The sequence below is a fragment of the Pyrgilauda ruficollis genome, unplaced genomic scaffold (assembly GCF_017590135.1).
Source record: "Pyrgilauda ruficollis isolate IOZ18807 unplaced genomic scaffold, ASM1759013v1 scaffold38, whole genome shotgun sequence".
Classification (NCBI taxonomy): domain Eukaryota; kingdom Metazoa; phylum Chordata; class Aves; order Passeriformes; family Passeridae; genus Pyrgilauda; species Pyrgilauda ruficollis.
This window is the reverse complement of record NW_024525267.1, coordinates 5311709-5326099: the sequence shown is the minus strand read 5'-3', so window position 1 is coordinate 5326099 and position 14391 is coordinate 5311709. Positions and strand designations below refer to the sequence as shown.

General features: G+C 38.7%; 1 protein-coding gene across 5 annotated transcripts in view; it reads right to left on the bottom strand.

Annotated features, from left to right (window-relative positions):
• Window positions 1–2438: 2438 nt before the first annotated feature.
• The window catches only part of KLC1 (kinesin light chain 1), a 46878-nt gene continuing 34925 nt past the window's right edge, over window positions 2439–14391 (bottom strand). For 2 of the 5 annotated variants that reach the window (XM_041476207.1, XM_041476208.1), the window contains exons 14-16: window positions 12360–12490; window positions 7743–7809; window positions 2439–6435 (exon numbers count right to left, since the gene is read on the bottom strand). In XM_041476207.1, coding sequence (XP_041332141.1) covers window positions 6370–6435; window positions 7743–7809; window positions 12360–12490 — 264 coding nt within the window. In that variant the 3' untranslated portion in view covers window positions 2439–6369. Of the gene's footprint in view, window positions 6436–7742; window positions 7810–12359; window positions 12491–13225; window positions 13857–14391 lie in introns of those variants that run through there. The other 3 variants (XM_041476210.1, XM_041476211.1, XM_041476209.1) reach the window with 2 other exon arrangements.

The following is a 14391-nucleotide window of genomic DNA, read 5'->3' as shown; positions in this document are numbered from 1 at the left end:
CTACATTTAGCCTGTCTGCATTGTGCAAGATTATCTTGGATATTCAGCTTTTCCTTGTGTGATGAGTGTCCTGGAGGTTCTGAAGGAAAGGGAAGCTGTGGGCAGGTGGAGGCTGCACTGTGGAGTGGGCTTTAGCAATCCCCATGATGGGGGAGAGCTGATGTCTAGTTTTATTTTAATAGCTCATCTAGAACAGTTTTATTTTAAATGCTTATCTAGAAACAGCTTTTACTGCAGTTTTGTACCCTGTTTCCAGACTCAACAGGATTTGAAATTCAAGCAGTTTACGTTGCCTGCTGGTGGTTCTGGTCTCATGCTGCCAATTAAGGATAGCCATTCTTTGTCACAAAGCAGCTGTCCTATTTTAAAACCACTTCCTATTAAGATTTTAAAGAAAATAATCCCATAAAGATACTTTATTTTACCATCTTACTGTAAGAATTAAAATTGCACTGCCTTTGTACTAGATGAGTGTATCTAGCTTCATAGCACTCTTTAAACTGTTTTAATGGTTCATTCCCACTCTTTTCCTGCTTTCCAGTCCCTTCCCTTCATAGCAAAAGCCTCTTTAACCTCTTTTATTTGAAGGACAGCAAATCACATCCCCCATCCCCTTGTTCTCTTTGCCCATTGCTGAAGTTGTGCAGCCCCAGGGCAAGGTCTCTGTTCTTCCTGATGCTCTGCCCTGCTCTGTGCTTTGCTGGATCAGCATTCTTCATGGGCTTCTGGACTGCTGCCTCTCATGTCCTGTGTCCCTGCTGCTGGGCTCTCAGCTCAGCCATGATCCTGAAGGGCACCTTCAGCTCTTTTCATCCATTCAGATGCTATTGCTCTTCTGAGGGGATTTTTGTTGTTCAGTTACATCTTCACATGGGTTTTCTTCCTGCCTTTGCTATGTGTCACATTTTTCTGCTGTCCTCAGACCACTGCCATGACATCCACTCTTCCTATGGCTGAATTTTTCCTTTGCTCTGTTCCATGTGAAAGCAATCCAGGTGAAGTTACACTGTCCAGAGGCCTCTGTTCTGTGGGTGCCTGCTCTCATCAGTGAGTGATGCTCACACACTCATCAAGCTCTCACATTTCCCCTCCTTCTGCTGCTGGCCCAGACAGGAACTCCACGTGTTTTGTGGAGTGACATTGCTCAGGTCTCTTGGCCAGGAACCCTGTGTTTGTGAAAAGCTGCCTCCTCTGCCTTTCCCCAGTCACACTCCTTCAGGACATTCATCCTGTTTCCATGTGGAAGCATGCAGCTGGGTAGCTGAAAGGGAAAGTTTTGTCTGGCTGTGAACTGCCTCAGCTGGAGCTACGGCAGATTTCTCAAGGGACAAATGAGTATATGACTAAAGGAAAAGAGACCCTGTGTGACTGCCTGGGGAAGTTCCAGAGGAGAACAGGCACAGCTTGAAGCTAAGGAAGGAGATCATAATCAAGCAGAAAGGATGAGTTGCTTTCAGTGCCTTCTGCAACCCCTTCAGATGTCTCAGGGGCCCTTGTGCAAATAGCACAAGTTGTGTCTAAATCATTTTTCTAAAATGTCTTAATTCTCTGTATTTGGAAATGACCACACAGCTTCTTTTAATAAAAGCCAACCATGAAGCTTAGAAGCCTTTGTGTCCTCTGAAGAAAAAGTGAGAATGCCACAGCTCAGAGGCAGGGCCACCTCCTCCTTTGAATCCTTACCTTCCGTGCCTCCCCCCTAACAACTTCAATAAAGATCAACTAATGCAGCACAGGTAACACTCCAGTTCTCTTCTGTTCCTGCCCTGTGCATCTGGGCTGGAACTGCAGCCAAGGTAATGCTCATCCTATTGTGCTCACTGGGAAAAGCAGCCACAGAGAGCTGCAGCTGATTAATGGAGTCATCAAACCCTACCTGGATATTCATTTACAGAAGAGCCTCATCAAATGCTGGGCTCCAATCCCAGGAGTTTGCCTTGCTGTGAGCCATGTCCAGAACAGTGTGAAACCTCCAAAAGCTCAGTCTGTCATATTTTAATCACTCTTTTTTTTGCAACTTGCAGCTGCTTGCTGAACAGCCCTGAACTGTTAAAAGTCACAGATGGGTCTGTAATCAAAGTTCTGATTTACCTGGTGAAAAACACTTTTACCAACAACAGAAGTAACATTTTGCCTGCTCAAGTGTTCTGTCATTACCCTGTTGGTTTGTTGGTTATTTCTCTCCAGCTGAGTCAGAGTACATTACAGTTTGTCTCCTGGCTCAGCACACACAAACCCTGAAATCTCAACACAATCACTGCAATTCCTGCCCCATCCCTCAGTCCCACCCCCAGCACAGCCCAGAGTGTCCATCTGACCCAAGGGCACCTTTGGGGCTGCAAACCCTCACAGGAACCCGACACAGCACCTATCTACAGAAGCCTTGTGTCAAAAGTGTTGAAATGTGCTTAAGTTTTAATAAATGCAATTTAAGAACCTTCCCTTTATAGAGCTTTATTCATCTTTGGGTTTCACAACTGAGATTTGTATTCTATACAAGAAAAAAAATTGAAGTAATTTTTACAAAGAAGATTTACAGTCTAGAATGTATTAAGTCTTTATCCTGCAAGACTACTTAAATATTCTTCTACACGTTGAAAAGAAATGTTAAATGACACTTGAGAAACTATGGTTCCCTAAATATTTCTCATTTACAAGCAGATGTAACCAAGGAAATGTTGCAACTTCATTGTGAACACAAGCATCCTCCCAGCATGGGCCTTTGGACCTCTACCAGACCCCCACACTCTGTTTGCCTTCTTGCTTTGTTGTTTCAGGTTTTTAACAACTGACCTTAACTATTCAGTGTACTGGCACAATTGTGAATGGTTTTAAAGGGGGAAAAATAATTCAATTAGATGTTTGAGATACTCCTCACTTCTAAATATTTACACACACACACCCCCTGTGTACTTCTGTAAATCGATGACAATGAAACTAAACTTGTCAGCATCACATCTGTTAACATTTATTCTCTCAGTACAGACTAACATGACCAAAAATGCCACTCTCAGCAGCCTTCAGACACAACATGTGACCTACGTTAACAAAAACCAACTATCATAATCTACTGTAAACACAACTGTCAATGCAGCACTGCACACACCTTTTATTAGATATTTACAACAGAACCATACCATTTGCAAAATCTCTGGATTCAAATGATACAATTTAAGTACAAAGGCTTCTCAAGCTCAAAACCATTTTAATTTACTACAATTCAGGAGTGCTTGGGGGATGAAGGTGTCATTTACTGTGAGTACAAACTGTAGATAACTGACTCTCTTTGCACTGTGTAAGTGCAGACACACCACAGCAACAGGTCAGGTACTCCTCCAGAAGAGGAGCAAATCACAAAACAATTACATTTTACAAGACTATTTAGTAAGATCTAAACTCAAAACTGAATATTGCCAATATAGCACACAGCCAGAAGGGCAACAGGCACCTTTCTATCAGGAACAATTCCATGTACAAATCATCCCACATCCTGCTGTACATCCAGACTCACCACTGTTTGTGGGAAAATCTGAGGCCTAGTGTGGAGTCCTCATTACATTTTTATTCAAGTTCACCCTTAAAATGTTAGTCAAGGCCAAAAATGCCAGATTAAAAACATAACTGCACTACCAAGGTTGCAGTTTTCCTAACAAGGTGTCTATCAATTTTCAAGGTCTTTTCCTGTTTTTTGTTTCATCAAGAGCTGTTGATTTAGTTTGGTGCTGAAGACATCCCAGAATTATACAACTGGATGTGCTGGATATGTTCTTTATGCAGACCCTTAGCTATAACTACACTTTTAACCTTACAAAAGGAAATCCAGAAAGAAAATCTTGCATAAAAGTGAACTGAGAAGCCCACCTGAAATATAAATGTACATAAACCATGTCCTGACAGTAACTCATCCATGCTTCAAACACAGGCAACGTTGACTTTGATTTGGTTTGTGATTTTTTAAAGTTCTCAAACAGTAACAGGTAACTGGCTCCTAAGAGTAAGGACTTGGCTACTATTCTCAGGGATTATGGATTAAAGAAGTCTTGAAATTTGTTTCTTCTCAGAAAAAAAAATGAACCTCTTAAATATGAAAGTTGTTTAATATGCATTAGCTCAACAACTTAACCTTCCATCACACTTTAAAATACTATATAAAGGATTAAAACATTTAGAAGCACAGTATTAGTAATGCCACCACCAGCAAGATCTTGACCAGGCAATTTCCCTCACGATCACCCTCTACATACCACAGTCTTACACTTTGAAACTTACTGTACATTGTCATTTGGCATGGTTACATAATTTATTGCTTATTTACACAGGGTCAGGGGTTTGAGAGGTTGCAAAAAATCATTCTGCTTCAAAGATGAATGTGGGAATCACATCCTTCAGTTTATGTAATTCCCTACTACCAAAACAGTTTTGTGTCTGAATAGTTCTGTGGGGTTTTTTTGGAAGCCAGACTCCAGTGGGGTGGGGGCTGGACATGGGCACCCCTGGCCTGGCAGCCTGACACGGTTCTGTCAGCAAAGCCAGCTCAGTCTGCCTGAGTGCAGAGAGCCCAGTCAGCCAGCAGGGGCATAGAGCACGTTTTACTCTAGGGGGAAAAAAGAAGTATATATATTACATATTTTTTTAATATAAAAAGCTCTTAATAAAAAGATTAAAACTCAAGAGTCAAAATTATATGAGTATCTATTGTTAAGATAACCGAGCAACAACCTGTTCCTGCTCGAGTTCATTAATGAATTGCACTATGTGCTAAAACTTCTACAAAATTATTAGCAGCATTGTCTCTCACCATTCCTACACTGTCTAAAGCAGGTGCACCATGCACAGCTTCCTTTGCAGAGATGCTCAGACGGTACCTCCTGGTAAACATTGTTAAGTGCATTACACAGACAACTTCTGCATCAGTTACTGTAACCAACTTAAAACCAGGTGCAAACCCAGTCAAAAACTCCTACTAAGTACTAATTCTGATTACTTTTCACAGCCTGTTCAAATACTAAAACTTTCCTATGTTCCTATATTTCACCTTCTTCAGTTGGTGCTGATTTTGAATGAATTTTCCAGCTTTTCCCAAAGTTAATTTTGTTCGACATTTTCCAACTCACAACTATGACCACAAATACATTTTTACACACACTGCTTGTTTTTTTTTTACTTTCTCATCCAACTTCATACGAACAGGAATTTTTACAAAAGAACAAAATTACAAGCTTTACAGAAAAGCAAAAGGAAATCCTAATGTCTATAAAATCCTTAAAACATACATACATACTTTGTTCCAGCAGCAGTCCTGTATACAGACAGCATATATATATATTAACCTATAACATGGATATGTGGTCACACAGGTCACTTACGGCCATCGAGTGCTGCCACGAGGGCCCTTAGCACGGAGTGGTCCTTGCAGAGCAGCCACTCCACAGTGTGACATCCCAGCGTGCAGTGCCTGCTCCTGCTGTCACCAGCTGGTGTGGAAAAAGGCAGGATTTGGGATCAGCATAAGGAAATGTTGGGCACTTTCAGCAAACAGAGTGGGATTGTGAATTCCAGTGGACAAGCGAGAAAGTCAACCTGAGGCTCGATGTTCCCCTGAAAGCAGCAGCAGCTGCTCTGGGACAGTTGCAGTCCAAAACTTGAGTATTCTTCATCACACAAAGTAAAGGGTTTTTTCCATTTCTCCTGATGTACACAAACCATCCTATATCCATTGACTATTGTGCCCTAAGACTTACAATATCAGAAGTTATGTTCACAGGTGTTGCTATTCATTCTATCTGAATTAACTCACCCCCAGTCATCACTTTTGTAAGATTGAATAGCTCAGTCTAGTGGTTAAGTCAGTCATGTCTAAGTGCTGTTTTGCTAGCCAAGGCTTCTACCATTACAAGAATCAGCGGTGCAAGTGCAAACCACTACAGAATGCTGAACTGGAATTTCTACAGTAATGCACATAAATTTATCCATTTCTCATTTCAGGACTGTATGGATTTACTGCCACACAGTCTGCTTATATTTTCCAACAGCATAGCATTTTGGTATGCATTGAATGTGTTTGTTTTTTTACTTTTTTTTTTTTGGCTGCTGTAACAGTCAGATCTATTAAAGAAATTTATGTAAGTAGCATGAGCAGGGGCAGTGCAACGAGCAATATGTATCTATAGTTTTCCCTTAGAAGAAAACACTCACTAATGCTGTGTTGAAAATTGTCCCTATTTAAAAAGTAAAAACAGCAGTCCATTGGAAAAAAACCAACATCTACAAACTAGGTGTTCCTATAGACAAGGATGAGGAACCAAAGCTTTGAAGGTCTCAGTGCTTCTTTATTCACACAGGAATATTAGCTAGCTTCTGTCCCAAATCTCAATGCGCCAGATCAGAATGACTGACACTCAGAGCTCGCGAGTCTGTCAGACAATTATTTCGTTCCTGTGTGAAGGGGAAAAAAACAAACAAAGAAATTAAGCAGATGTCCAGATAGTTCAAGCAAACAAGCAAAGTACCAGTTTTAACAAATGGGAACGAACATAGGGAACTACTACTGAGAACCATTCATGCTGGATAGGGGGATGCTTTCCAGAGTCCAAGAAACATCTTTTCTCCAGTTTTTAACTAGCAACACTATAAAGTATACACATCCTTACAGTCCAGCCTAAGCCTTCCCAGAAATGCAAGAGCCCATTTATGGGAATTGCCATGGGTATCGATAGTGAAGGGACTACAGAAGTTCACAAAAAAGAACCGATTTTACTACTGGGTTGTACACACCAACAAAAAGCTCTTCCTCTGGAAGTCACACCAGTTAAACAATTAAACACACTGGGGATCCATCCAGTCAGGAATTGTGCTTAACCCTGGACTTGTTTTGGCTGAACTTCACCCTGAGCAAAGTTTTGCTCACACTTCCAATGACAGAGAACTCTGCAGCACATTCATCAGGGATCACACAGCTCCAACACCTTTACACCACTGGGGAGTACAACAAGAGCCACAGCTGAGGCTTTCCTGCTGCTACTTTAGGACACATGGTGATGAAGATCCTCACCTACAGTTTAGTTAGTAGGCAAGCAATTTTATCTTCCTAAAATTAGTAGCAGTTACTGTGTTAGTAAAACACACAGCAGTGTTTAGAGGGACATTGCTCATTCATTTGACAATTTAAACAGTGATTTGTTAGGTAAAAACAGGCAATGAGGAGCAGCACTTGGGCACACCATGAACAGTTAAGCAAAATAAGGTTTTAAATTAGCAGAAGCACAACACAGACCAGACAAACTTTTGAGACTGCTCCTGTGCTACCTCAGAAACAACTGAAGTGTTTAAGGGCACCTGGTAACATACAGCAATTACAATGACAGGGCTCTTTGCAATAAACAGGCTGAAGTAAAAAAATATTGAAAATGTTGGGCTTTAACAGTTCTTGCATTTTTAAGTTGCTTTTACAAGAATGTAATATTCCATACGTTTTATATCCACTGTAATAGAAGTCCAAAGCCAGACACTGCTTGGTATCATAAAAGCCAATGCTCTTTTCTGGCTAGACTTGAACCCTTTCTTAAAATTAATCATAATTTACAAAAGTGTCAGAGAATGATGCCTTAAGCACAGCCTTCCAACACCGTACTGAAGTAGGTACAATCACTGTGAGGTTGTTGGCGTATTATTTATCACACTCTTTTTATCCCAAACCCTACTAACAGTATTTATTTTTGTAAGAGTATTGTAGGGCTTCTTACTTGAAAATGATCTTCAGTAGCCTTGCCACCCATGTTAAGAACATTCAGAGAACTGGCACGCTTCATGCTGCAACCAGGACAGTGAACATGCAAGGATAAACTGATCAGAATGGCTGAAAACTACAGCTCTAAAAACACAAGTACAACAACAAGCAATGCACAGAGAAGGGAGTGGGAACAACGCCTCAACACTGACCTGAGGCGCAGCCTTTAAGGTAACAACTACAGAAGTTCAAATATATTTGCACTCAATTCTAATTACATATAAACCCCCCCAAAATTACAAGCTCCTCGGAGCTTAAACATTTCAGGCAATTGATTTAACTCAAAATCTCAATTTTTAAAGTGCATTAAATTAATACACACTGAGTTTTAATTAATTAATTAATTATCCGTTTCAATTTTGTGTGGCTTCTTATAAAAGCATCAAAACATTCAAACAGTTTAGGAAAAAACATCTGAAACATGAGTTTATTGTGTAGGCAGCATTTACCTTGAAAAAGCTACAACACAAGATAGTTTGGTACTTTCTGCCTCATTTAGCTAAGTCTTCAGAATAAATTTTTAAAAGCATTTTAAAATATTTTATTTTAATTACTTCAAAGTGAAAGGAAATAAGATGGTTGCTGCTGTTAACTTTGGTTGTGCTTTTGGCTTTACAACACTCCAAGCAATGGTAAGAAGCACCCTGGAATACAGTATGGAAAGCAATGGAAGAGGGGAAAAAAATAATCACTTGCCCAGGAGCTACTGACAGTCAAAATATCACTGCATTAACTGCAATATCTGCTGCTGTTTCAAATGAGGATTAATAATTTACCTACATTTCTCAAATATACACAAAACAAAAAATATTTTGAAGTGTGCATCATGAAATTCATGATCAGCCCGAAGATTCCTATCATGGAATGTCTGTTGTCCTTTACACCAGTGCCTGTCCATTCCTCTGAATATTCTGCATTTGCTCTAATATTTCATGAGCTCTTTAACTATTTCAGAACTAAATGAGGGCTTTGAATAGGTATTTGATGAACTGGTCACAAGACAACGAGCCCTAACCCTGCAGTGCTGCCTGCAGCTTGGCACAACTGACTAAAGCAAACTTTCCAACGCCTTCCCGTAACATGGAAAGGTTTATCCATACAGATCAGTTAGACATTAACCAGATTTTCTTTCTACTGAAGCAACATTGCTAATAGTCAAAGCACAAGTTTTAAATGCTTTGGTAAAGCAAAAGCTTAGCAGGACAATGAACCAAAAGAGGAGGCAGCAGCTGCCACACAACACAGCCTGGCTGGTTCTCCCCAGCACTAAATCTGGGTGTTTCCAAAGCCAGAAGCACAATTTCAAATATTTGACATGAGTGTTAGCAACAACAAAGCAAGGACTCATGCATGGTGTACACCTCTCATTTATTCAAGGAAACAGGTACAACAGGGGTTATATATGGAAGCCAAAGGAAGTTAATCTGTAAAACAAACAAAATGTTACAGAAACTCTCCAAAAGAGCACAAAGGTTTATGGAAAACCTTTCCAGGGAAACAGAAAATCCACCAGTAAAAGTTCACAAGGGTATTTTAGGTTCTTGCTAAAGTGCCAATTAAAAAAAAAAATATCAATACCTGAGATACCACTTTGTTTGTGTGTTGGTCTATTATTTGTTTGAGCTTGTTTAAATCAACATTTTTAAGAACTTTAAGTCTGGCAATTGCACTTTTAGTTCCCTCCATTTTATAAACATAACTCCAAAAAGAACATGAAGGCATTTTTTTGGTGCATAAATAATAACAATAATGAAAGCTTGTTTTTTCCCTTTTAGATTAGAAATCCTTACTGTTTTGCTGTGTGGTCAATATTTTTGAAGTGAAAAAATAAAAAATACTCATTAATCAAAGTTAAATTATTACAGAACTGAATTCTGAAATATTATAAAGAACTGATACCTTGCTTCAGGTATTGCACGTTTCAAAGACCAGTTTTAAGATACCTTTTTTGTCAAAAAGGCATTTGCAGGATTGTAAAGAAACAATTTCCCTGATGAGTTTTCCACTTTGTTCTCTTCAACCTTCTGTATCAAGTAACAACACGGACACCAAGTCCTTCCTTCATCCTGTGAGTCATTGTTACTCAAGTATTTCTCAGTCAGTGCTCACACCAGCACTGCTAATTTCTATTTAGAGAAGCAGAGTACAAACAAGAGGTGTAAATCAAGTTCAGAGTAAAGCCTTCCTCAAGACACAGGCAGGGAATGCACTGCTAAGGAGGGAGGCACAGAAGTGTTCTAGCTGAAGTGGCTGCCTTCACAGCAAGAAGATTTATATGTGTGCAATGGCTGTATTGAAATATTCAGCTGTCAAACATAATAAAACCCAAAGGTCTGCATGGTAACAACTGAACATGCCTTTTGCTACACTCAGAGGAAGAAAAAAAATTAATTCTATTCACTAAAGTTTCTTCATAAAACGAAATCAAAATGATTTCTTGAAATATCAATATGTAAGCTATGCTTTATGACCTACAAAGCTGGTGTTTAATTCCAGAAACTTCTGCATCTGCATTTGTTATTAAAACCAGCTAATATAAATCAGGATTTTAAAACTCTTATTTATTACAAGAACAGAAATTATAGTATTTATTGTTCTATACACTCAAAGTGCCTATCTACAGAAAAGCCTGTCAATGTAATACACTTACTGCAAGTTCTAAGAATAAATTATTCCTTGAGAACTCTGGTGACATGTAAAAACAAGATGATTTTGTCAGAAAGGGAAAGCAAGGAAGATGCTGCTTTGCTTTCAGTTTTGTTTCACATTAATGCCTTCATCTGAGGAAATCTCATCTGGTGCTACAGACAGACCCCAGAGTGTAACTCATGTTAGCAGGGACAGAGGACTCTGGTCAGGGAACACAACTCAGGTGCAGGCAGTAACAAGGCAGCTGAGCTCTCACAGGCACTGCAAAGCCAAACATCTTCAGTTATGTAAGCATCATTTTCTACACCTATAAACATGGAGTTACTTTACCTGCAGAAAGAGCTAGCTACAAATACTACAGAGAATAAGGAATAAGCCTCCTGGCTTTTGTGAAACTGAAAGCCTTTCCACATCTCACAAAAATGAGGAGAAAATGCGAATTTAGCTATGGATGAATGTATCTATTCATACAACAATATACCTGAACTATGATGTATGAACTCTGGACAGAATTTAATAGAAAGAGAAAACCAATGTATAAAAATGCTAATACTGAAGAAAAACAAGGAAATCTCCCTTTTATTCTATTTCAGCTTGCCTTTGTTTGTTTTCCCTAAAGCTTTTTACATTTACACATTTCCTTCTTCTAATCATGTGCTCTCCATAGTTTATTCCCAACCTCTTATCTCAGAGGTAGTTCTTAATGATGCATCAATAAATGCAAAGGAATTTTGACTTTCAATTCTGTTCAATGCCTTCAACATCAAGTGTTTGGCAGTGAAATTTTAAGTACCAACTCTAAAATCCAGATGAGGCTGAATCTGAACAGATATGCAAGGAAGCTAATTCTACATGTACTGCTGCTGTACTTAATGTTTTACAGCCATAAAAACAAAAAGACAAAACTTCACTGGAGCACTTCCAGAAACACAGTGAGACCCTGCCTCCAGGTAACTGTCTTAAGTAAAACCATCATCATCATCTACATTAGTCAGATTCAGCTGCTCCACCAAAAACTACCCCAAGTTCTCCAAAATGACTGTTTTAAAGCACAAGTTCACACTGTCAGTTTCCTGTCAACTAAATGAGTTCTAGTTTTTCATAACAAGGGCAAAAAGCCCTGTAAAATTGACTGCAATTGTGTTGGGGGTGAGTGGAACACCCTAGAAGTGCCACTATGAAAAGAAGTAGGTAAGTTTTAACATTTCAACTTCTCTGCAGCAGCCAAGAAGTGATGAATGATTCTATGGATTTATTAGAAATATTACATTCAAATCCTTCATCATACGGTTAGTTGGGAAGAGTAAACAGTCAGACTCAGTAAATGTGGATTTTTACCAGATTTCATTGGAGCCAAAATGTTAGTAAGATGCACAACTAGGCTCAAGTTTTGCAACATTCTCCTCTGCTCTCTGACATCTGAGTTCTCCAAAAACAGAAACTAAGGGGGGGCTTCAGTTGGTAATTCTCATTGTCACAGCGACATATAAAGTTATATCAAGAATATATCAAGATATTAAGCTATATCAAGAATGTTAGTTGCAGGTTTAGTGTATTCAGGCTTTTACTGTAGAAACCAGTAATATTTATTGTTCTCCACTGCTATGTGAATAGTTTTGCAGGTAACTAACATTTATCAGTAGTTCTATGAAGCTTTTCTAATGTTCAAGTAAGTAAAACAGCAAAAAGAAAAAAAATTTAATAGAGTTAATTCTTATAAGCAAATATAAATCCTCAGATGTTACAGAACTTACAATGGAAGTTTAAGAAGTTATTTCCCATTTCATTTTTCTTTAAGCTATAGCTGTGTCTGATATGCAGTTAGCTAAGCAGGGAAGGGAACAGTGCCCTGGGAGCTACCCTGGGCTCCAGAGGGGCACAGAGCAAGGGACAGCAGCACAGCCAAGAACAGACAATGAATTACCCTGGGTTCTTTGGTTCACTGTCCCGGGAATTTCCTCCCTTCAGCTTCCTAACCAGCTTCTCACTGCTGCGCCTAAGGGAAGCTCGGAGCTTGCTAAAGGAACCACTGCGCTTTAGAGATCCAGTGCCATCCTGAAAGAAATTGAACACATGTGAAACTGCAAGAGCCTGCTGCCCTCCCCCAAGCCTGGCTTGAAAACATTTCAGTGATGAATTATTACTTTTTAATTGCTATTAATATATGCTTATACTACATACATTTACCTAAACATGTAATACCATATAGCTACAACTTTACCAAAGCAAAAGGGATCCTTCCAAAGTGTAACAAAGATTTCTACATGTGAAGACATGCCCAAGCAACAATTCTTCATTAATAAAGCCCCACCACAGTAGTCCAACAATTCACCACCACCATTTCATATGAGCACACCATGGTTAACAGAGTATAAACCCCAAGCAAAAGCATTCCATCAGTCTAAGAAAAAAACATGTTTTGTTCTTTCTAAACAGCTGTATTACTTGCAAACATTTTTAATTAACCCTAAAATCCCTAAACAAAAATATTTCTGATCAGAAATACTTATAGCCAAGTTCCTGTGTTTAGTTTTTAATTTTTACCAAAAAAAAAGTAAACTACAATGAAATTAATTTTTCATATATTGCATTCATGTTTTACACTTTTGTGCTGAGCCAGAGGAACTCGCAAGAGTGACCACAATTCTATTTTTAAATGTTTTTGCTCTTACAAAACCCCAACAGTTTAGTAATATTAGAAGTGACCATTTCCTATTCCACAGAAAACCTATGTGATTATGAAAGAAGAGTTGAAAAAGAAAAAAGCACTACTAAGCAAAGACAGACACCTGAGTTGGAGTGAGTTTATTAGAAGTTAGAAAGACAAATACACAAATCACTGAACACCAAGATTAGTAGAGAAAAGCATAATTGCCAAAATCTCACACAAAGACTAAACAGCAATGCTACTTTAGAATAATTGTAAGTGAAGACATCCAGAGTTCCATATTGATGTTAACCATATAATAGGTCTCTAAATACATTTTAAAGCACTTGGAGAACATGCTTTACTTTTACGGGTTTGGTTTTTCTCCTGTAAAGATCACCATCATGCCATTTCAGTAATACCTTGTGTGATACTTTTAACTACCTTTATTCCATAGTGAACAGCTACTTATAAAGGTCATCGTTACTTGTTTGGTTTTTTTTTTACTAATGTATTACACAGCAAATGGTTGTAATAACATTTGGTATGACTAGATACATATCTGGCAAAGCTACACAGGTACAGAAATAGAAAACCAAAAACGACACCAGCACTGAAGGAATGGCCAGTTTACAGGGAAGTGTAGCTCTGACAAGAATCTTAAGGGGTTTGCTAAAACACAGCAGTCAGTACTGAAGAGAGAAGTTAAAGCTTGAAGATGGTGCACGCCCGTCATGCAGGAGACAGTATAAGAATCACAAAAGGCATCTAGGCCTGTCAGAAATGGAGAGAGAAAAACTGAATGAAACTGTTGGGAAAAATTCAACAGTTTTCAATTTTGAACAGTTAGTTTACAGTATTTCTAGGTCATGTTCAAAACTTTTTTTTTCCAGAGTAGCTATTTGGACAGCCCTTAAGTACGAAGTGCAGGCCCTTGCAATTACCAGAAGCTACATCTTTATGCAGTTTCACCTACACCACTGAGATGGGACTGACAAATGAGCATGACTGATGCTGTGCATTCCAGTTAGAATTTGTATCAAATACAGAACACCTTTAACAAGAAATAGCTTCGCTATTACATTTCATAAACAAGAAAAAAAAAAAAGGATTTTTTTTTCAGCTGACATTAACACAACAAAAAAAGGAAAAAAAAAAAGAAAAAATAATAGAGCAAAGTGCATTCATTTCAGCTTTAACTTCTGTCAGGAATTTTCCTTGAAACAAAAGTGCAAGAAGAAAGAGGTCTTCACCTAACCTCCAGACAAAATTCTCATCATTCCCTTAAGGAACTAGAATCCACCTGGCC